This window comes from Phasianus colchicus, chromosome 3 (genome assembly GCF_987193195.1).
Source record: "Phasianus colchicus chromosome 3, bPhaCol1.hap1.1, whole genome shotgun sequence".
Classification (NCBI taxonomy): domain Eukaryota; kingdom Metazoa; phylum Chordata; class Aves; order Galliformes; family Phasianidae; genus Phasianus; species Phasianus colchicus.
In genome coordinates, this window is record NC_143438.1 from 34,344,544 (window position 1) to 34,367,531 (window position 22,988).

At 41.9% G+C, this 22,988-nt stretch overlaps 2 protein-coding genes across 6 annotated transcripts in view; one reads left to right on the plus strand and one right to left on the minus strand.

The window, feature by feature from the left end:
* ANKS6 (ankyrin repeat and sterile alpha motif domain containing 6) overlaps window positions 1-2,725 on the minus strand; it is a 38,795-nt gene extending 36,070 nt beyond the window's left edge. Inside the window, exon 1 of one of the 3 annotated variants that reach the window (XM_031589117.2) lies at window positions 1,114-2,725. In XM_031589117.2, the coding sequence (XP_031444977.2) occupies window positions 1,114-1,649 (536 nt within the window). In that variant the 5' untranslated portion in view covers window positions 1,650-2,725. The remainder of the gene's footprint in view (window positions 1-1,113) is intronic. The other 2 variants (XM_090137255.1, XM_031589115.2) reach the window with 2 other exon arrangements.
* A 7,176-nt stretch (window positions 2,726-9,901) lies between these two features.
* Window positions 9,902-22,988, plus strand: part of GALNT12 (polypeptide N-acetylgalactosaminyltransferase 12) — a 45,609-nt gene continuing 32,522 nt past the window's right edge. For all 3 annotated transcript variants that reach the window (XM_031589114.2, XM_090137257.1, XM_090137256.1), the window contains exons 1-2: window positions 9,902-10,429; window positions 22,812-22,981. In XM_031589114.2, coding sequence (XP_031444974.2) covers window positions 10,047-10,429; window positions 22,812-22,981 — 553 coding nt within the window. In that variant the 5' untranslated portion in view covers window positions 9,902-10,046. The remainder of the gene's footprint in view (window positions 10,430-22,811; window positions 22,982-22,988) is intronic.

The window sequence follows — 22,988 nt, forward strand, 5'->3', positions numbered from 1 at the left end:
AAAAAAAAAAAAAAAAAGTTTTGCCATTTGCTTTCTCTGCAGATTTCTGTATTATAGTACTTCTCAAACAGTAACAAGTCATTTCTTTAAAACAATTAGCAGGCTATGGTGATTTGGTTTATTGTCTCTGGAGAAGGAGTGTAAGGTTTTCATTAAAGAAAAAAATCTAAGAATGTTTTTGGGTTTTTTTTTTTTATCCTTCATGAAATAACAGGACTGTTGAACCTTGTCTTCCTTGTTCTTACTGGAAAACCAGCTGTGTGACTCATTCTTTGGGAACTTTCTGTGGGCTTTAACTGAAAGGAGAATGTTGACTTTCAAACAGATCTTTTTCTTCCAAGTATTTTAATGTTATGAAAGAAAAAAATACAAAAAAACCTCTCAATCAAACATTCAATTCATACTGTCCTCAAATCTTGCAAAATACGTAATTCCACAGAGTACTCTTGTATGTGAAGATAAACACAAACACAAGCAGCAGCAATACCAAAGCTTCTGCAGCTCTGCAGTGAATGACAGAGCGGTATGATGCACAGAGATCCAGTGCTGTCATTAACATCCAAAGGAATCATTTTTGTATCCTCCAGCGATAAGCATATCCTTCTCCATTTATTAAAGGAAGGAAAAGCCAGGCAAAACCAATTATTTCCATTTACTTTAATCTATGTTATATCAGAGATGCTTTTTCAACAGGTAGATGCGAAAACAACAGAAAATGAAGCACGGTTTAACAGACGAGGGGTAGGCAGTACTTTCACATTCAGATGAAGGCTTCGGGGCACCTTGGCTCTGCACTGGGTTTGCTCAAGCGCCAACCACCGCACCCCTTCATGCCCTTTCCACACCTACGCGGCCGTAGGAAGGGGAGGAAAAAGGAAACTCAGCATTTGACCAGAACCCTCATCCCAACTCTTTTGCCCCACGGGGTCGTCATCTGCGGAGTCGACAGGTGACCGCCCCCTCAGCGCAATCACAGCTCCCCGTAGCCCAGCCCCTACGAGATCCTTCCTCGCTTGCTCCGGCCTGGGGGTCGGGGGCTGTTGGCGGCCGCCGCCTAAGCCGGTGTCCGCCCGCCCCGGGCCTGCGGCGCGGCTGGGAAGCGGGCGCCCCTACCTGGCCGCCTGCATCAGCGGGCTCCAGCCGTAGTGGTTCGTGCTCTGCACCGAGGCTCCCTTCCTCAGCAGGAACCGCACCAGCTGCTCGTGGCCGCCCGCCGCGGCGAACTGCAGCCCCGTGTTGCCCGCCTCGTCGGTGCAGTCCACGGCGACGACGGGGGCAGGGGCGGCCGCTTCTCCGCGGGGCTCCGCCGCCTCCTCGGTGCCGCAGGCGGAGGCGGCCGCCGAGCCGGCGGTGCCGCCGGGCAGCCCCAGCAGGCGCCGGGCGGTCTCGCAGTCGCCCTGCTCGCAGGCACGGAGGAAGAGCTGGACCTGGGCGGGCACCCCGCACTCCCCCATGGGCAGCGCCGGCAGGGCCCGAGAAGCTCGGCCGCCCGTGCCCGCCCGCCCCCGGCGGCGGCTGGGAAGGCGGCGGCGTGGAGGAGGGGACTCCGGCGGCGGGAGGAGGCAGGATGAGGGCGGCCCGAGCGCGCTCGCGACTTGGGGAAAGGAAACCGCCTCAGCTGCGCTCCTCAGGGCCGTAAGAGCCAGCATTGTTCTCTGCTCCCACCGGTGCTTGAGGGTCCGCGGCTCCTGCCCCTTATTCGAGGATCTGTGTCCTTGCAGCTGGTTTCCACGCCGTGTTCGTGCTGCGGTTACTTCCACACAAAGAACTAACTTCGTGGTACCCGTTCCAAGCTTCACAACAAGCCCTCGTTACAGAACTGTCTTTGGCCAGAAAAAGCAGACACTTTCTCCTGCTCTGTAGCATGGCTTCCGCAAACCAGCTGCCCTCTGCCAGCCCAATTCTAGCTACATTATACCCGCACCTTCCTGCTTAGCTTTTCCCTCTCTTCCTGTCTCTCCCCTTCTTTCAATAAAGGATTTGGTTATCACCTAACAAACATATCTTTCCACCCTGATAGTGCCCATCAACTGGTCTTTCCATTTAAAGACTTAGAGTGTAAAGCTGACCTCTTCCAGTGTTTTCAAGTCGCTTTCCTTTCTCTAAGCCTCCAACTTAATATACTGAACTACAATAGCTAAAGTGAGAAAAAAATGAAGTGCTGGTGAAATAACTTAAACTGAAGTGACTTGCCACTTAAGAATACAGTATTGTGCCCCTACAGTTTCCTCTAGAGAGTCATGGAGTATCCTAAGATGGAAGGAACCATAATGAGCACTGAGTCCAACTCCTGGCCCCTCACGGGACAATACAGAAATCAAACCCTATGTCTGGGAGCACTGTCCAGACACTCCATGAACTCTGGCACTCGGGGCCGTGCCCACTGCCCTCTGGTGCAGACCCTTTCCCTCACCCCAGCTGCCCTCCCCTGACACAGCTCCACGCTGTTCCCTCGGGCCCTGTCGCTGTCACACAGAGCAGAGCTCAGCGCTGCCCCTCCGCTCCCTGTGAGAAGCTTCAGCCACCATGAGGCCTTCCCTCAGCTCCTCTGCTCTGCGCTGAGCCAACACAGGGACCTCAGCCGATCGTCACACATCTTTCCCTCTAGACTCTTCACCATCTTCGTAGCTCTCATTTGAACACCCTCCAATAGTTCTATGTCTTTTTTATACTGTGGCATGCAAAACTGCACACAGTACTCAAGGTGAAACCGCTCTAGTGTAGTGTAGTGTGGGACTTCCCTTGACCTGCTAGCAATGCTGTGCTTAATGCACCCCCACAGCCTCCAGCAGGTTGTTCTATTTTAAAATCTGTGACTTCAACAGCAGAACAGAACAGGACACTAATTACTATGGTGGAGGGTTTGGTCGACTAGGAGACATTGCAGGGAGTGTAGTGAAACACTAGATGTCGCTAAAAGGACGTGCTGGTTTCAATCAGATGCACCCATACTTTCCATGTTACATAGTCTTATTCCTCTGATCCACTGGGAAATCCAGATCATGAGGCTGTCATGGCAAAAGGTCCACCAAGTTGTACTTTGAGAAAGACTCCAGGAAATGAGTACCGACTGCTTATGGACACTGGGAGTGTGCTGTTCACAGCAAAGAAAAAATGAACCTCTGTGAATTTGTCCTCACAGAAAGGACAAATTCCTAGATATGGTAAATATTCAGCGGTTATTCCTGCATTATAGATACCGTGTGTTAAATAATGCAAAAAAATGTAAATATTTAACATATGCACTTATGCTAAAAAAAAAAAAATTGTTAAGCTTCAAGATGCTGACACTGGCCATCATCAAATTTTTGGTCTAGCCAGTACAACCATCCTTACAGTGCAACAATGTGAGGAGCTCACCATGATGAATAAAACTGACAGTGCAATAAATTTCATGGAAGATTTCATAGTTTGAAAACTGGAATGGCAAGAGTGATTCATGCAATACATTATTCAGGATTCAAGAAAACTGGGTCATGCTTATCATATCAAAGTGCATGCCTGGATACAGTCAAATTAGTGATGGGATCACTCCAGTTTATCTTTGAGATAAGTTATGGATCATGTTGATCATACAAATTTGTTATGTAGCTGATGATCATGCTATCAGATTATCCTAATGGTTTGAAACTCCAGACAAACATATAATGAATAAAATTAGAAGCCACCTAGGAGCAAAAAGATGTGACTCTTCTTTTAAGAAACTCATAAGCAATAGGAAATACCTACAAAATGAAAGAGAAAATTATTTATGCTAAATTTGATTGCTGTTAAATTATGATCATTGCTATCTTCAGTCAGCATGCAAGGCATTTCTACAGATACAATTGCTCAGTGATTACTATTACTAATGGAGAATCAGATAATAATCAGATCCCTTCTGAAATGAATTAAAAGCTATAGAACACCTTATGATGATGTAGTACCAGCTCCTCTGGGAAATACAACTTGATTTCTTCAGCAAAGAAAGAACAACTGAAGTCTTTCAAACTGTGAAAAACACGTTGTTTTTGACATGGAATTCCTTCATGATACCAATGTACTAATTTGAATAAGTCAGTGTTGGATTGTACGAAAGACTGTAAAAGTACCATAAAAATAAAAATAAAAAAATATCTGAGAAAAGAACAAATGGAAGTAGTCAAGAAATCTGTTGCAAAGAAATCCAGAAAACTGGAGATAGCTAACTCAGTCATTATGAGAATCTGGGGATGATGGCATCTGAAATCCCCATTATTTCATGACAATTCAAAGAATAAAGGCTTATTTTCTACTGAAAGACCTTACTTGTGAATCAGAAGAAAATCATGGCTGAGAAAAAGAGAACTGAAATTTGTAGCTTGTGTTTTGTGTGAAGCCTCTTGTCTGAAAAAAATAGACTCATGTATTAGAAGTATTATCAGAGAAAAGAAGATACTTCTTCAGTATCAACCTTCTCCAAGCTCATAAAAGTTAACTTTGCTTTCTTCAGACACAGAAGCAGAAATAACCTTGGTAAGCATGGGATGACCATGGTTAACTCCACCATTCAGTATCACCTTGAGTTCTTGGGCCAGTTCTTTAATCATGGCATGTATGATGTCAGCTTTGAAAGCAACGCCTCCCATTTTGTTATGTGGGCTCATGATGTCAGAAGCAGATGTTGACGGTATGGCAGTAGAGGTTTAACCTACCCACCAGTTAGGGTTGCTGTGCAACAGATGGCAGCTGAGGGGCAGTCTGACAGAACGGCATCTAAGACAGAAGTGTCAATGAAGCAAAAGTGTGTCACTGAATTCCTCCATGCAGAAAAAATGGCATCCATCAGTATTCATTGATGCTTGCTGAATGTTGATTGAGACCAAACAGTGGATGCGACCACAGTGAAGTGGTGCAGCACCTCCTCCCAGAGATGCAGATTTTTATGAGCACAGCATGCAGGCTCTTGTTCACCACTGGCAAAAAAGCATAGCTAAGGGTGATGACTATGTTTATTTATTTACTTTAGTGGAGAGTTTGCTCTATCAAATAGCGTTAATGTGTTCTTTGCATCTGTTATAATTTCCGTGGAAATAAATAGGAGGCATTACTTTCAGAGCAACCTACATATACAGATCTCCCTCCAGTCTGTCTACTACAACAGCTGCTATATATTTTTGATACAATTACTTCACCTATGTTTCTGAATATGAAACAGTTTTGATTAAATTTTCAACAATTATTTGGAATCCAGTATTTCAGTTCACTGCATTGATACAAAAATGTATGAGATAGCAGATTTAAAAAGCAATAGACCTTGAACAGTCTCCTTCAGTAACAGGTCCTGTTACACCATATTGTATGCACAGAACTGCGGTTTTGTTCCAATAGTTTCTGATACTCAAGCTTGCTAGCCGTGACTTCATATAAAGGATGTCATCTCCTGTCTACAGTTCATGCTTTCTATTTACCTGAAAAGAACATTTATATTTGTACCAACAATACATACCCACAGGAAGTAATCCACTGACCAATGTCTTTGGCATGTACATCCTTACCATCTTTAAGCTATCTTGGCTTACATATAGTTATTTGAATAAGGTATTTTGTATATGTGTTTATGTATATACATGTAGATATACATTTGTATGTCTACATGTACGTACATATGTACATATGCACATACTGTATTCTGCAAACCAGTACAGGTGAGATATTGTACCAGCAGCACTTCCCAGATCAGCCTGTTTTTATTGACATGTCAATATCAGAATTACACAGCATTCACTCTTCAGTCTGGTACAAGATGCCTGAAATAGTTCACAGTTTCTATCTCACTCACCAAGTCTGTGTTTTTAACCCATTTTATTTTTAGACCTCCACACCCACTGTTCTTCTTTTTGAATTCCTGATGTGCTATACATCCTTGCAATGCAGCTGGACTGTCTCCTAGCACAGAGGCTGCCCTTTAAAAATAGGGTCCCCACAGGAGCAAGAAGGGCTGAGCACCCACCTCTCACATACACCCACAGCAGGGAAATGAGCACCTGGCTCCTTTCAAGTTTCACTTGCATTATGCAACTGTGCCAAATTTCCAGGCAAATATATTAATTAGAAAAAATATCCTTGGCCCTGGTAAAAAAAAAAATTGTATGATTAATAATATTTAAAAAGAGACAGGCATACCAGTGCTGGTAAAGCAGCGAATAAGCACTCAAGGTGGGAGTCAGGAGACCATACGGGGCAATGTTGTTCTACGCCCAGTTAAAATGACTGAATAATGACCCATCATCAGCCCACAGCTACCTTCAGTGTATGTTTGATTATTTGGCTAAATCCTCTCCCTGAACAAATTTTCTATCCACCTGCAATGTATCTGTACATTGTGTTCCTCTGGTATATATTTTTTTCATTTTATTTGAGAACACCAAAGCATTGGTTGTTACTGAAACAAGGAATGTTATTCTGAAAGACATTCTTTGGGACTTTCTTTTCCCCAATAAAGAATGAATTTAGGAAGCTATTTGAGCACAGAGTTTATTCAAAGTTCCCTGTTTGTTCCTACTTTTCTACACTCCATTTCCAGTCTTTAATTTTGCTTTATTTTGAATAAAAGTACAGATCTAACAAAAACAACAACAAAAAATATTTTAAAATAAAACTTTGGATGAGGAAAATTTTAAAGCCTTTGCAAAACTTAATACTTCTATTTATTTTTTTTTTTCCTATGATGCATGTCAATGTTACAAGGGAAGAATAACTTTTAGTAACAGTAAACATGTAAAATAATTCAACTTATGGATTTTTCTTTAACAAGAGCAAGTAATTCAGGTAAACTAAATAATTGCCCCAATATATTTCAGTGAGCAACAGATATTCTCTTATTTTCATCAATTATGCTCACTATAACGCAAATTCCAATGGACAGTTACATATTACATCTTATTGTTTTTTAGTTTTTTCTTTTACTGCTTTTTGAAAGGTTTAGTGAATACTTTGTTTCCTTTCTTTACAAACAACAACAACAACAACAACAAAACAAAACACTTTTACTTTTTAAAAATAAACCCTTCAAATGTATTAACTATTCCATTGATCTTCTGTTTTAACTTTGATAATGGAGGGCATGTTAGATCTTCCTAGAAGTCTAATTATAGACTTCATATTACTTGTATGGTTGCACTACTTGTGTCTAACTAAAACTCTCAAAACAATTTGTAACTCAATAAATATTCTTACTAATCTGAAACAAAATCTCAAAATCATTTTTTTAAAATTTCATTATTAAACCTGGAAAATACTTTTCAGAATTTCTGAAAAGTAATTTTTCTATTAAAATATTGATGCAGAAGTTTTCCCTGTGTCTTTATTTCTTAGGTATTTCAGCTCAGAAATTTCAGTCTTCCCATCTTGATTAAACTGTACAAACTCTAACAAAGGCTTAAAGTAAGTGTCCTTTACCACACATATTTTACATCTTGTCCAAACTTTTTTTGTGAATGCAAATGATTTATCTTCAATTATTTTTGCACTAACACCATTACTGTACATTCTCTTTCTGAATTTCCGCAGATTTGTATACTTAGACAATACCTCCTGGAAAACTACCATACTAGCCTTATATTCATTCCTCACAGTAGCAATAACCACAGAAAGTCAGCTATATGCTCTAATTGCATTATTACTATGGAGAGCTGACCTGGTGTTTTACCTACTATAACCTTTCCTACCTCTGTGAAAGCACCTTCCTTGCCCTCTTGATGCTACCCAGGATACAGTTGGCCTTTTGTGCAGCACCATTGGCTCATGTCAAGCTTCTTATCCACCAGCACCCTCATCAAGTCCTTTTCTACAGGGCTGCTCTCAAGTTCTTCTCTCACACATATGTGACATCGCCATTAACACCTTGTATTTTGCCTTAATGAACCTCATTAGATTCATGTTGATCTACTTTTCAAGCTTCCCTAGGTCCACCTGGATGGCATCTCTTCCTTCTATATAAGCTGTACCACCCAGCTTACTGTCACCAGCAAACCTGCTGGGGGAAAATTGATCCCACTGTATATGTCATCGATAAAGACGTTGAAGAATATTGATCCCAAAATTGACCCTTGTGGGACACCACTTGTAATTGGCTTCTACCTGAAACAATGAGCCACTGACAACAGCCCTCTGGTTGTGAACATCCAACTAATTCCTTATCCACTAGTCTACCCTTCAAATTCATATCTTCCCAATTTACAAATATGGGTTACATCTTTAGGGTTTACACCTCCACCACCTAGAAACTAGGGAATCTCTGCTATAACCTCAATACCAAGGCTGCCTTTGCTCAGAAAGGCTGGCAGGAAACAAGAAAGCAATTGCTCGGCATGCCGTCACTGGTGCCACCTAACTGTCTTGCTAGATAATGTCTTCCTTTATAAACAACATATGTTTTAGTGCCCAGTACATTGGTAATTAATAATTGGATGGAAAGCATTTTTACATACATACACATCACTACCCTTACGTTATTCCAACATGTACATATGTTTTGAAACAAGATTTTATGTATATCTGACCAGATTAACTGTATTGCTAAATAAGAAAAAATTAAATTATATCAATACACACACACATTCATCTGCAAATCCACCTAAACTCCTCGGTTACTGGTAGTTTGCCAGCACTGGGATGACTCACTGTTATTCAGCATCCTCCTGCCCAGAGCAAGGCCTCCAACAGTACTTGACAAACTCAATGTTTGTTGCCACATGTAATATTTATTAGCTCCTAAAATCCAAAACAGCTCATAATGGCATGCTGTCACCCTGCTTAGTGGCAGCCAGGTTTTCCCCTCCCTTAGCACCACACAGAAATCTGCAGTTCTGTTGATCACACCTCACAGGGCTGGCTAAATCCTGTTCCCCTAAGTATGACCAGTCCTGGCATGGCTGATCTCCATAGGCTTCTACAAGCTGAGGACAGCCACTCTTTGAGGTACTTCAAAACCTCTGTTTCAGCTTCCTGCTACTCTTGAGAGAGGAAATTCATCACAGTGCTTTTGTGTTTTTTCAACAGCAAAGCCACACGTTCTTATATAATCTCGTGGTCTCAAGATCCTAAGCTTAGAGAAGGAGGGCTGAATGCCATTAAGGGGTGAAGTGAGCACAGACGATTTGTTAAGTATAAAATAAACTACAAAGTTGAGACTAAATGCTGTAGTTGCTTCTTTAGAATCAGAATCATTAAGATCAGATTACTAAGATCATCTAGTCTAACCACTGACCCATCCCTACCATGCCCACTGACCATGGCCCCTCAGTGCCACATCCACGTGTTCCATGAACCCTTCAGGGACGGTGACTCCACCACCTCCCTGGGCAGCCAGTGTCAGATCATCAACAATACTTGTTCTTCTCAAGACTGAACAACCCCAGTTTTCTCAGTGTTCCCCATACAACCTGTGCTCCAGTTCCCTCACTGCTCTGCTGTCCTCCTTTGGACACGCTCCAGGATCTCAGTGTCTTCACTGTAGTGAGGGACCCAAAACTGAACACAGTACTGAGGTGCAGCCTCACCAGAGCCGAGTACAGAGGGACGATCACCTTCATGCTGCTGCTGGCTGCACTACTCCTGACACAACCCAGGATACCACCGGCCTTCTTGGCCACCTGGGCACACTGCTGACTCACGTTAGCTGTCAGCTAACACCTCCAGATCCTTTTCCTCCGTGCAGAAGAACTTGTGTCAAGTCACGAAACAGCCTGCCCGTTGTGGGGATAATACATTTGGATTTCACTTTCCCCATCAAACGCAGCCCGAGGCGAGGCCTCGCCCCGGGAGCCGCTCCGCCCGCTCCAGCAGCCCCCGGCCGCCACGTTTCCCTACCCCGCGGGGCGGCCGGCGGCGGGGCGGGGAGGAGAGGAGGGAGGAGCCGCGGGCGGCGGAGCCGGGCGGGTTTCCTGGCGAGGCGGGGAATTGGCGCCGGCTGAGTTGCGTGGCTTGTGCAGGTTCGCGAAAACTTGGCCGAGTTCGCCCGAAGCGAAGGCGTGCCCGCGCCCGCGTCCGGCAGAGCGCCCCGCCGGCCCCGCAACCCGCTCGGCATGGCCGGCTTCGTCGGCCGCGGGATGTGCTGGGGCAAGCGGGGCCGGGGCTCCCGCGGCGGGAGCGCGCTGCTGGCGCTGGGGCTGCTGGCCGCTCTCGGCTTCCTCGCCTGGCGGCACGGCCCGTCGCCCCGCCGCGCCGCCCGCGGAGTCCCGCCGCCAACCCCGCCGCCCGCCGACGTCGAGCAGCTGCGGAAGCCGGTGTACGCGAAGCCCGACGCGGAGCCGGGGGCGCTGGGCGAGCTGGGCCGGGCTGTACGGCTGGAGCTGAGCCCAGCGGAGAAGCGCCGCCAGGAGGAGAGCATCCGACGGCACCAGATTAACATCTACCTGAGCGACCGCATCTCGCTGCACCGCCGCCTGCCCGAGCGCTGGAACCCGCTGTGAGTACCGCAGGGAGCCGAGAGGCGGCTGCGGGGCGGGGCGAGGAGCCGAGCCCAGCCAGTCCTGCGCGGCACGGCTCCGTGCGGCGGCTGCCCCGGGCCAGCAGGTGCCCGGTGGCAGCGATCAGCGGGGCACAGCCCTCAGCTCCCCTCGAAACCTCAAGAGCTGTCGGTACAGTATCGTAGTATCGTTTTTCTCCGCGGACCTCTTTAAAAGCACCGCGTATCTCATGGACTGAAAGTTGTCAGCGCTTGTGCCATTGCTCTCTTCCTTAAGGCAGACGAGGGCACGGCGCTGGCCATGGCGGAGCCCAGGAGGGGCTGATCTTCTCTGCAGGGTGGTGTCACCCTTTTCCCGTGGCACCGCGCCGATCCCGGTTGTCCCCCGGTTAGGTCACTGCATGCAGTGTACTTTTCCAGCCACTCCCAGCTCTACAAATATTGTACTTCCCAGAATTCAGCTTCGCACTGCACTCAAGTATCTCACGCCACACAATGTGAATTGGGCTGTTCTGTCACAAAGAAAGTTCAGGTACACATTTACTGGGATTGTGCTGCTGTTTCATGATATCAAAGTGCCCACTTAGATCCTGAAAGTCCATCTAACTACACACTTTCTTTGTTCCTGGATAATTTGTTGTTGGGACAATTTACCAGAGATAATGGCACCAGCAACTTTAATATAAGGATTAGATACTGACCCATGGTTTGACTTGGCAAACCATAGTTTGGTGCAGTCATGAAGGTGGTGGTGAAAGTTTGGCTGTATGATTGCTTCTGGCCTATGCAAATGCTATATTTGGTTCAGAGGTTCACCTCAGCGTGGCTTATCCTGTAAGCAAGAAGACAGCTGCCGAGAAGGATAGCCTTAAACCAAGAGAAAACAGGACTAACTAGAGTATGTGCCTTCAGCCAACTCAAGTCCCTTCCACCTCAGCCTCAGCCAGTTGGTTTCTTTGCAGCAGGCTCATGTGATCACAGGAAACTGGGGAGAAGACAGAGCCCTTTCTCTACCGTAAATTTCTTTCTTGTTTGTGTCTTGAACAGCTGCTCACTCAATTCTACTTACAAGTGTTCAATCTAAAGCATGCATCTTACAGTAACAAAAAATTGCAGTTTGAACACAAGGCCTCTTTACTGTAACTGTAAGGCTGATAGCAGGCTTGTTTACCTTAGCTAGCTCATACTATGCTCATACTGTCCCTTCTGAAGCAGTCTACAGAGGCTTAAGTTGTGTTTCTACAGAAAGAGTTTAAGTTATTTCAAAAAATCACTGCAATTTCTCCCAGACCTTCTGCTGGAGGAAGTGGAAGATGGCAGTTGTTGAGCTGTTGAGATAGATAGAGATTGTTGAGCTGTTGAGATAGATAGAGGGGGCAGATTCTTGAAATAATATAAGAAGGCATTTGAATCTTGCTGTTGTGATGTGCTGTTTTTTATTTTAGTACTTGGATGTTGAAATGATAAAATATCTCAGCCAAAGGATTGCAAAGTGTTAATGACCTAATCTTGGACATAACTGTTTTCTGAAGATAGTGCTGTGTTGTGCTGTTTTAGTATCTATCTACTGGTACACTGAAGTTGTTCATGTATTTCCACACAGTTAAATCTAAATTTGGCAGAAGTATCACAGAACATCTATCCAACTTCCACAACAAATGTAAAAAAATTTCCCCAAAGACAATTTTGCAATAAAATTACTACTTCCCTTAAGAGGGAAGAATGTTAAAGACATCCAGGTCCAAAAAACACCCCCAAAATATTAAAAAAAGGTATCCACAACCCTGTACCACCAGAAAATCCTTTGCATTTCATTAGAGGCTGTATGGATTGAAACATCAATCCAATTTTTACTTTATTTTATTTTGGTAGTGTTTGACCAACCAGATAAGCATTTAATGATCTTTATGTATGAACACTGGGGTGATGGGAGAGCCTGTGATGGTAGGAAATGTGTAGTAATGCTTCAGCTTTCCCAAAGTGGTGTGAAGACTACATTTCTAGATGTGATCAATGAAACTGTTTGGGTACCTAATGTCCAGAAAGTGACAACTATGCAAATTTGTTTAAGTGGCATTTCAGAGGAGAGGCAGTGAACTGTGTGCTAATAAGGCTTGGGTCTCTTCTAAGCTTGTTATTTAGAAACTGATAAAGAATAGAATTAGTAGTAAGTAGGTGTGATCTATTGAGAAAGACTCAACCTGGCTTTTACCAAGCATGGCATGTTTCAAACCTATAGGAGTTCATTGGGGAGAAAAAAAAAAAAAAAAGAGAGTGTGCTGTTGTCTTCTTGTGATGAGTTCCTTAAACAGCTATGGAGTAAGGTGAAAATTCCTTGCGCTTACAGATAAAAGATGGGAAGCAGTTGTTTTCTTTTTTTGTAGTGAAGAAGGGTTGCTGGTCAATTTTCACAGAAACCTTGTTGGACCCAATGCTGTTCAGCTTATGGCTTGATTTCTGTAATGAAAGGACTGATGTCATTTTCCAGGCTCTTCGGCCTGAAAGACAAACAGGCTGCTGAGGGGTGCCTTTTGCTGTGTCATGTCACCATTAGCTTGATGCATGAGGACGATGAAGCACCTTAAGCCACCACCTTGCTCCATGAATCCACGTGCTGTGAAGTATAAGGAAGTCCATCTGCTGTAAAGTTCAAATCAAGCATTCATCAGATATTAACAGATACTGTACTGTGGCCTTTTTGATCTTTTCCAGCACGTTTTTATGTGTGTGAGGCAAGTCTTGAAATTTAGACCCAAGGAAAATGGGAGGACAGAAAGAAATGGGAGTAAAGATAGGTAACATCCCTTGGATGCTCCTCTACTCATTTTTATGTTAATGTCCTTCCACGTTCATCAGTGACCCATTTTGAAGGTGTTGCCACACAGAATTTTGACTTGTAAGACTATAATATCTAAACTAGTAAATCTTTAACCTGCTCTGCAACATTATGGATACAAGGTGTTGCTTTATGAGAAACAGATGACACAAGTTTTTCCTACTGCTGAACGTTGTACACCTTGGACTTGCTGTAAGACCGGAAGTGTGGCAATAGTTACTGATAAAAGACGGAAGGGAGCTGTAGAGGTGTTCGCTCTTGTCCAGCAGTCATCAGCAGGAAGAAGAATATGGCCTGAGTTTAGCCCTCAAAATAATGTCATATTTGATTATGAATTCCATCAGATAGTATGCACTTACTTTATTATAAAGTTTCTTCAGCATGAGATGTTTTTCATGCTAATATATCCTTGCCAATGTAAATGTTCATGTCTTTATTCCTTGTTCTCATGGACTGCCATAATACATTATTCTGAGAACTGATTCTTTTTCTCTTGAATTACAGACCTGGGAAATGTGACAGCTTCCGTCATTTCCTTTAGACAGTTACTGCTTCCTTTAACTGTCTTGGCTTGTAATCAGCATCTGATAATACTGTGTTTCATCATGCAGAAGGTTTTTAGTTCTGTTCTTTAGTTCTACAGCTAGAACTATAAGTATATGCATGTGTATACATAAAAATCAACCTATGAAAAAGTACTTTTTTGGTTAAAGTATTGTGAATAAGGATGTACAATTTGCCAGAAAATTATGAAATGGTGATACAGTTTGTAAAAGGCTAGGAGCAAAATGTCATAGGACTATGGAGTAACAGGTTGAATTTAACTCTTCGGTGGTTCTTCATGTTCAGTGTCATAGTGTGTTCCTTTTTTAGGTCCAATTTGGATGGTCTCCAAAGCTGAGTAGTCAGCAGCCTCACTGGCACTTCTTCAGGGCCATAGTAAATATTTTTCCCAATCATCATATTATCTAGGTGAGACAGATTTTCTTCCAAACATTTATCCTTCACTTCTTGCATTTTTGTACATGTGAAAAATGAAAAAAATGACAAGCAAGCATCCTGTAAGCTACTGACTTTCTGAAAGCCCCTGTGTGTGCAGCACAATGAGCTTAGAACAGTGTGTTTTGTCTGCTGCCACTCAGCCTCCCCACTGGCCGTATCAGGTCCTTCAGGGCTTCTCCTGCAAGCTGGGCTGAGGGTCTGAAGAATGGATTGTGTAGGCAGCCATGGGGTCTCTTGGTCAGACAGTGAATGAAAAATACATTTCCAGTTTGTCTGCTGGGGTTCTTCTAAATTCAGAACTGTTCTTAAGGATTGTTCATGATTTTAGACACTCTACCTTTTTTGGAGGAAGAAGGCTGTATTTCTCATGATGGGGTGCTTTGCACATTCATTTCAGAAATGGTTTCCGTGAAATCACACCAGCCTTATTTTGTCTGATTGTAGTTACAAAAGGAGAAAGGCATGGAGAGGCACTTTTGTGCTGACTCAGTATTTTTCACATACTTGGCACTTCATGCTATCATTCATGGTGGAGGCCTGAATAAGCCCTGTCCTCACAAGCTGATGGAGTTGTCTTTTCCATCTCCCCTTACCTGGCAAATGATCTTGAATCAGTAAAGAACCCCCCCAAATATTGGAAATAGTCTGCATAATAATTGTCAGCTATAAAAAAAAAAAAATTGAGTTTTGTTTTTTATTTTGAGATTCCGTGTTTTGGAGAGAATGCTTGTTTTAAGTATGTGTGTATATATATGTATGTGTTTAAATACACAGATAGCTTTCTCTATCACCATCACCCTTTATGCCTGTAGGACATGGAGCTGTTGAAGCGGGTCCAGAGGGGGGGCACGAAAATGATCAGAGGGCTGGAGAACCTCCCCTGTGAGGACAGGCTGAAGGAGCTGGGGCTCTTCAGCCTGGAGAGGAGAAGGCTCTGAGGGGACCTTATAGCAGCCTTCCAGTGCCTGAACAGGCCTACAGGAAAGCTGGGGAGGGACTTTTTATGAGGGCAGGTATGATAGAACAAGGGGAAATGGCTTTAAACTGGAAGAGGGTAGATTTAGACTAGATATTAGGAAGAAATACTTTGCTGTGCAGGTGGTGAGATACTGGGACAGGTTGCCCAGAGAGGTTGGATGCCAGGCTGGATGGGGCTTTGAGCAACCTGGTCTAGAGGGAGGTGTCCCTGCCTATAGCATGGCAGTTGGAAGTAGGTGATCTTAAAGGTCCCTTCCAACCCAAACCATTCACTGATTTCATGATTCTATGCTATTCCTGAGTTTAGGGCAACAGTGTTGTGCTAAGATTTTTCCAACTTTGAAAATTGCTTTTTCTGCCTATTCTTGAATTCAAGTGTGAGTCTCACACAATCTATCTTGGTACTGTGCTTTATTTTGTTTACTGTGCTGTAAATACCCAATTCCATTGGCTGCCCATCTTGCTAGCAAATTTCCAGAGCAATCCTTGAGACCAGCTTTTCTCCTTCTTCTGCTCTGGGTAGATGTGGCACCGAGAGACATGGTTTAGTGGGCGTTCTGGTGGTGAGTTGATGGTCAGGCTAGGTGATCCTGGAGGTCTTTTCCAACCTTAGCATCTGGATGCGGTGGGCAAGCTGCTATTTCTAGGAGCCTCACTCACCTGCTGCAGTAGCAGCCTGGGCTTTCCTCTCCAGCACACTGGAAAAGAAAGCTTCCCACAAGCTTCCCACATTTTCCAGTGTCTTTAGATGACAAATAAAAAACAACAATCACATTTTACAGTGCTGAAAGTGGACTCCATGGCATGGTTATCTGCAGAAGCTTGAGCTTGCATCATGCTCCTTCCTCGTGAGTGCAGTATTTGCATGCAGGCTTCATTTACTGTAGATATGTTCATGCTTTACAGCTGAGTGGAGTCCAAACAGACAATACTTCTACATACAGGCAAATGTTCTGCATGAAACACTTGCAGCTGTATATGCTTTTACTATCTTCATAATGCTGTGGTCATTATTTTGGTGGTTGTTTGTTTGTTTTTCCTGAGTTTTTTTTGGAATGGATAATTGGTAACAAGTAACTACATAAATTATAATGCCATTTAACTAATGGTCATAATACCTTCTAGTTATCACTTTATCATTAGTTTGCACGATTCTTCACATTTGTAAATAGGTTTGGACCCACACAGAGCAATGTGTGACTGGGATTACTCATTCCTTCCTTCTGCGGTTATGTGGAGGAGTAATACATCTGCAGCATTACTGTTTTGTTTGTTTGTTTTAAATCAGCAGGCTTGTGTTTTGTAGCAATACAGAACACAGGGATGCTTCTGTGCGTGCTTTGGTATTTTAGTATGTACATGCTTTCATATTTTAGTATACATATGCTTTGGTATTTTTGTATATTTTACTGTTTTTGAGATACTGTTTCCTATTTTCCCTAAAAATGTGCAAGTTTTCTTTGTAGAATCGTAGAATGGTTTGGGTTGGAAGGACCCCTTATCATTTTGCTTTTATTTAACAGTCATTCTCCCACATTTTCTAGTAGAAATCAGTGTTATCTCTCGACTCTTTTCTTTTGCAGCTTCTTACTGAGTTCTTCAGCTTTCTTTGACCTCTAGATGGCTGCTTGGTTTGAGCTGGTTTTGTTTTTATGTGACACAGTTTCCAGATCAGTGACAGCTAACCACAACTGATGATTTTTTCTTCTCTAATTTTTTTCAAACTGTAATTTCACTGCACGCTGTGTCTCAGAAGTCTTGGTGCATCTGCACCTTGCTGCTTGTGATGGTTACAATAACTTCTAGCTAATGTATTACCTTGCAAAATGCTTTTCTTGTTTTGAATCAAATTACACACCTAAAAGTAATATATATTTTTTTCAATGTAGGTGTATGAAATCACAGTTTTCACCTAAAAGTAAATTTTTGAATATGTGTGGATTTGTACAACTTGGTACAAATGTTAAGTGTGTCTCACAGTTTTGGAAGAAGATTGCAAGCATGGGTAACCATTTGAACAAAGAGTAACATAGTTTCAAATCAGCAAAATAAAAATACTTAAAAACAACAATAACAAACAAACACATTTTTTTCCTCATCTATACATGTGGAAATGCCTTCTTACCTACATCCAGAACCAAGTGCAGTCTTTGCATTCCTTGCCTGGATGAGGCCTTGAGGCTTCTTAATTTTTATGCAGAGCAGACACTTTCTTCAAGGTGCTTTCATCTGAGAGTATATATTAGGCTGAAAAATTGGGTGATGTTTGGAGGAGATAAGAGTAACCTGATTTATATCCTTTAATTGCATTGAAAACATTGCACTTACACATCTAGGATTTTGATTTAATAGAGCTGTGTGGCTTTTGGCTTATAGATTTTATCCATAGGTTGCACTCACCTAAGGAGGAACAAGAAGGGCCACTCAAGCACAGATTCAACTTGGAGGAGATCACAGCCTCAGTAGCAGTGCAGGTTGGCTCAGAAAGCAGGGCTGCACTCTGTGTTGCACTGAAGAGCTTGAGGTGCTCATGATTGGAGGGGAGAGAGAGGGAGAGTAGGGCCCCAGCACTGCTTAGTCCTCTGCCTTTGGGAGGCATTTTGTCTTGGCAGGCTCTCACATCAGTACTTCTGCGGTTTATGGAGTGGAAGTGAAGAAGATGAAAGTGGATTTGGATGCCCACAGCTGTTGCCATTGGTGTGGATCAGCTGTATTTTCTCAGAACCAACAAAGTGCTGCTTTTGAGCACACTTCTCACTAAATCAGCACCCTTTAATTCCACACCTTAATCACATTCAAATTAGGAACTTCTTGAAAGAAGAAGAATCTTGAGCTTTGCTATGTTTTTGGGCATTTATATTAAAAATTAAAAAAAAAAAAAGTCAGCAGGTTAGAAAGATTGTATTGATGCAGAGAGCTGAGAATAATTGCAACACCTTGATTTTCACCAGACAACCTTTTTTCCATTAAAAAATGTTCAAGTCTGTCAATTCTAAAAGAGAAGTATATATTTACAAAATCTTAAATAGCTTGTGAGCAGAGAGTATTCCTAACAAATTTCTGAAAACTTTCACTTACATTTTTTTTCTTCTTAAAATATGAGTAGCCGGGCATGTAGAACATAAGATTTGTAAATGTCTTGCACCGAAGCGTGTCAGCAACCCTACTTAAGTCATGGCAGCGTGCCTGCTGTACACACATCCACTCTCTCTCCCTGCTTAGAGATATACATCTCTGAGAACAGCTCCTTACACTGAAATAAATTGAGTAATTACGTTAATTGACATAAATGTTTTCCAGAATAGCCCATTGAATTTTGTTTAGGCATTTCCTGCCTGATGTCTCTTTAGTTTCTAATAAATAACCTATTGCAATGCTTACTAACAGAAAATTTTGTAGCGTAGTAGATGCCAAGGTTGAATTATTAAACTCATCAGCCTCACAGTCTCAGACCGTAAATTGCAAATGCAGAAAGAGAAAACCCAAACCTCACAAGATGTTTGATTTATGGTGATGCATCTTTACTTGCACTGTTTTAGGTTTCATTTGGGGAAGTTATATGTTTGAGTAGGTGCAATAGGGAAAGATCCAGGAGACAGTGAATGTGGTTCTAAGTTTTTGCTCTCTGAAAGAAAGATGTGTACCAGCATTATCCTCTCTCTCATCCCAGTCTGTATAGTAATATAAAGATTCATGACTGAATACCATTAGAATTTACTTTTTTTTTTTTCCTCAGCGACTGATTGAGGTGTTGTAATTTTTTTTTCAAAATCAGCTTGAATAAGAGACACTGCTTTCCTGAAGCAATACCCTCTCATATACACACTTTTAAAATATTATTAGGTTTTTAAATATATATATATATATAGTGCTTATCTCTGTAAGTATAAACAAAATCAAATGTAGTTGAATAAGGTAATGAGAGAGTAGTTGTGTAACATACTGGACCTGTATTGTATTCATTACAGACCTATTGTGTTTATTTTCCATGCTTAGAAATGTCAAATTTACAAGCAGCTTATTTCTTTATGCCTACAGAGTGTTTCTATGAACTGTTTGGTAGTTGTGATAGCAATGTTCTGGGTGGTGTATCAGCCAGCATTAGGAACTGTGGGTAGTTTCCTCTCACTTAACTTTAGCCATGGAAAGTGAAGCATCTACACTACAGTTAAATCTCTATTGACAGAGGAGAGGTGTGGGCCTACAAAGGCCTGTTTGTCTATCCTGGATAAATATCCTAAGAAGGATGAGAGGGATTGTCTTTGTGGACACACAGAGCTGGCTGAAGGACAGTACTGGGCTTTCAGTTGGCTGCCATGTGGCACGGTTAGTCTGCTCCCATCATGGCATCTGTCCTGGGAGAGGTCAGTGCTGGGCATTCGGGGGTAGCACTAACGGAGGCCTTAGTCAGGAGCTGAAACCAGCTTGCAGTATAGATAATATAAATATACATTCTCTAGCTGCAAAAACATATTTTTGGGCTACTGTCACCAGCTTATATCTTCCCTGTCATTTTAATGACATATTGTAACTGACTTGGGTTTGTTTTTCTCAATAACCCAAAGTAGGAGTGAAATGATTCATGTAGAAAATAGATGCTTGGATACTTGGGTGACACATGGGGAATAAAAATACATCTGGAAGCTTGCAAGGATGAATACAGAAGATACACTGTGAAGATGGTTCTGCTGTAAGTAGATGTTGGAAAGGGAGAAGATGACAGGTTTTGATATTGAGATTCCGATCTTTAGCCTTTTCTTTTTTAAGCTTCTTTTTCTTGTTAGGTGTCAGTGTTTACTGTAGATATGTCTCCTGTTTAATTATTCTGCAACAACACCTATAAACGTTTTTATTTCTGAGAATTACAGTGATTTTCTTACCTCAGTATATTTCCAGGATTTAAATGCTTTAGGTTTGTGATCTCCGCAATGGCATTATTTTCTAAGTCTGAGCAAAACTCTCTGAAACTTTCTTCAATACAGAAAGATAAGAAAAAGAGCACTTCATTTTAGAAGCAGTGTTTGCGACTAGTAGCAGTTTAGTAGCAAGCTAGTAATGGGTATGTGTCTTAGAAATAACTTACAAGGTGAACATGTTTTTTCCCCACAAATGAACCTAATGCACTAAGAAGCTGAACTTTGTACTGCTCTGCATGTTGGAATATGCCAACAGGTGATGGAGGCATTCCTGTTAGGGGGATGGAGAACAGGCACAGGCAGCCTGAGGAGCCAGCTCTCCTCCTCGCCGTGCTGATAATAGGTCGCTCTTCTTTACAAAATGCTTTTCCTCTTAGCCTCTTTCTTGACTTTAGCCTCTTTCTTGAGAAATATGGGCTCTGGGCTGCTCCATAAGAGGCTGACTTTTTTTCCATAGCCTCAGTAACACTTGATGGAGGAGGCAGCAATGCATGATGAATCAGGAGCAGTCTGGGGACTGCTTTGTTCTCTGCCAAATTATGTTTCCTGTCTCCAGCATGTGATTTTCAGGCAAATTCATTGAAGTCTTTAATCTATAATTAGGCTTATAAGCTTCTTTAGACCTTTTGGATTTCTTTTCACTTTTCGCATAAGGGAATGCAACTTAATATTCCATGAATCTTTTTGAGACATTTTCCGGAGAAAACTCCCCTGGAGGTTTTCTCCTATTTATTTCTTTTTTCCTTAATTTTTCTAAAATGGATAGGTAATGATCCTGTTTCTATCAAGAAATGAACTGAAATTACCTAGCGCAAGTGATTGTGATATATAACAGGATTCTTTTTTTTCTGGCAGTAATGAGCATAATTGCTTTACAGTAGGCTAAAGAAAATATGAATTTCTAAAATTGGATTCATGTGGTTGGTTTTTCTGCATTGGTCTTAGAGGGAAAAAAAAAAAAATGTGTTTCTCCATGAACATTTGGCAAAATAAATGACTTCTGTCACCAGCCATGAGTGTGAGGCAGCTCTCTGTGCGCAGCATGTCTTAGCACTGGTGCGGCCTGGAGGGATGAGTGCTTTTCTTCTTCAGTGTGTATGTTTCTTCAGTGTGTATGTATGTGTGTATATATATATATGTGTGTGTGTGTGTGTGTGTGTTTGTGTATGCGTGCATATCTCATATAAAATGAATGCTGTTACATAGCATTCCTGTCATGTTTGAGAAGCACATGTCTGTGTTCCTCCTCCACCCAATTATCATTTCTCCTCTTTGCTTCCTCATTTTGAGGTATTTATTAAAAAAGTATTCTACTTTTTTTTTTTTTTTCTCTTGAGAATTGTAATTTTAGATTTATTTACCCAGATACAGACATTTTCTCATACAACACCCCAGATATTAATAAATACTACCTGATCTTTAATTAAATCTATAAGAATTCTCTTTTTATTGCTATCACAACAGCATTGCAGTCAGCAAATGTAGTCTTACTGTGCTCAAGGTAAGCAGTTTTCATATCACTGTCTGTGTGTTTTGAGGATTTTGCCTCTTGTAAATGGGACTCATGGATTTTGCTGTCACATTTGCTCCTGGTCAATTCTGCTTTCTCCCTTCATTGTGTTTTGGACAACTTACTGATAACCTGTCTTGACTGGAAGGATACCCTATGTGCTGTTGTACTTGTTGGTACCCAGTAATGTACAGAAATGTGCCCTTCTGCCCCTCTCCTCTTCCAGGCCGTAAGCTGGAGGCATAGGAAGCCTCTCAGGTCTCTAAACTGCTTCTGTTGCAGGGTAGTAAAATTTTATATGGCGCTTGAGGGAAAGGGGAACAACCGTGCTAAAAACTGTCATTATTTTAAAATTCTTTCAGACTAGGGAAATCCTTATACTGTTGGCTCATCTAAAATTCTCTTGGCAACCTTATGTTCATTTAGAGAAGCTTATATATATATATAATATATATATATATAGGAAATCATTCTGGAACTTAATCCAAAGGTTTGCAAACGTGCTGGCTCTCCACAGAGCCAAAACCGTGCATTTTTATGACTGTGTTTTTGTGATTTCACTATTATATCTTCGCAGTTCTATGGTCTTCCCAAGTTATGGTTTAGTGTACATATTTCATAGTTACATGACTGGTGTGTGTGTTTTTTTTTTTGTTTTTTTTGTTTTTAATATGTTTCTGTTTCTTCACAGTTACATTTTTACTGTCTGGCACTTGTTTCATTTTCCAAAACAAAAGTTCTCAATAATTTATGCTGTTTTTACATACTTCATGTTTTTATTTATTTTTTTTTTTTTTCTTATTTTCTTCTTTCTGTAGTCTGCAAGGCGTATTTTACCCACTGCTTGCTCCTGAACTTGGAATAATTTTATGGATAGACAGCTACTGCATACAGCAGCCCAGAATGCCTCCTATTACTTTTCTGTTTAGATAATTTTGGGAGTTGCAGAATTCTAGTCTTAGTCGATTCTGGAAGACCAGTTTTCTAAAGGTATTTGCATGACTACTCTGTGTACTCAGTATTGTTAAGTTCCTGTAGGTATTCTTTTTTTAAAGGTACGAACTATTCATTTGATAATAGTTTTCTAAAAACTGACAAGTGTTTTTGCACTTGTACTAAATGTTGTCCCCTTGCTTACAGATGCAAAGAGAAGAAGTATGACTACTATAGCCTGCCCAAAACTTCAGTTGTGATAGCTTTCTATAATGAGGCTTGGTCAACACTTCTGCGAACTGTTCACAGTGTTCTTGAGACATCTCCAGATATACTTTTAGAAGAAGTTATCCTTGTGGATGATTACAGTGACAAAGGTACAAA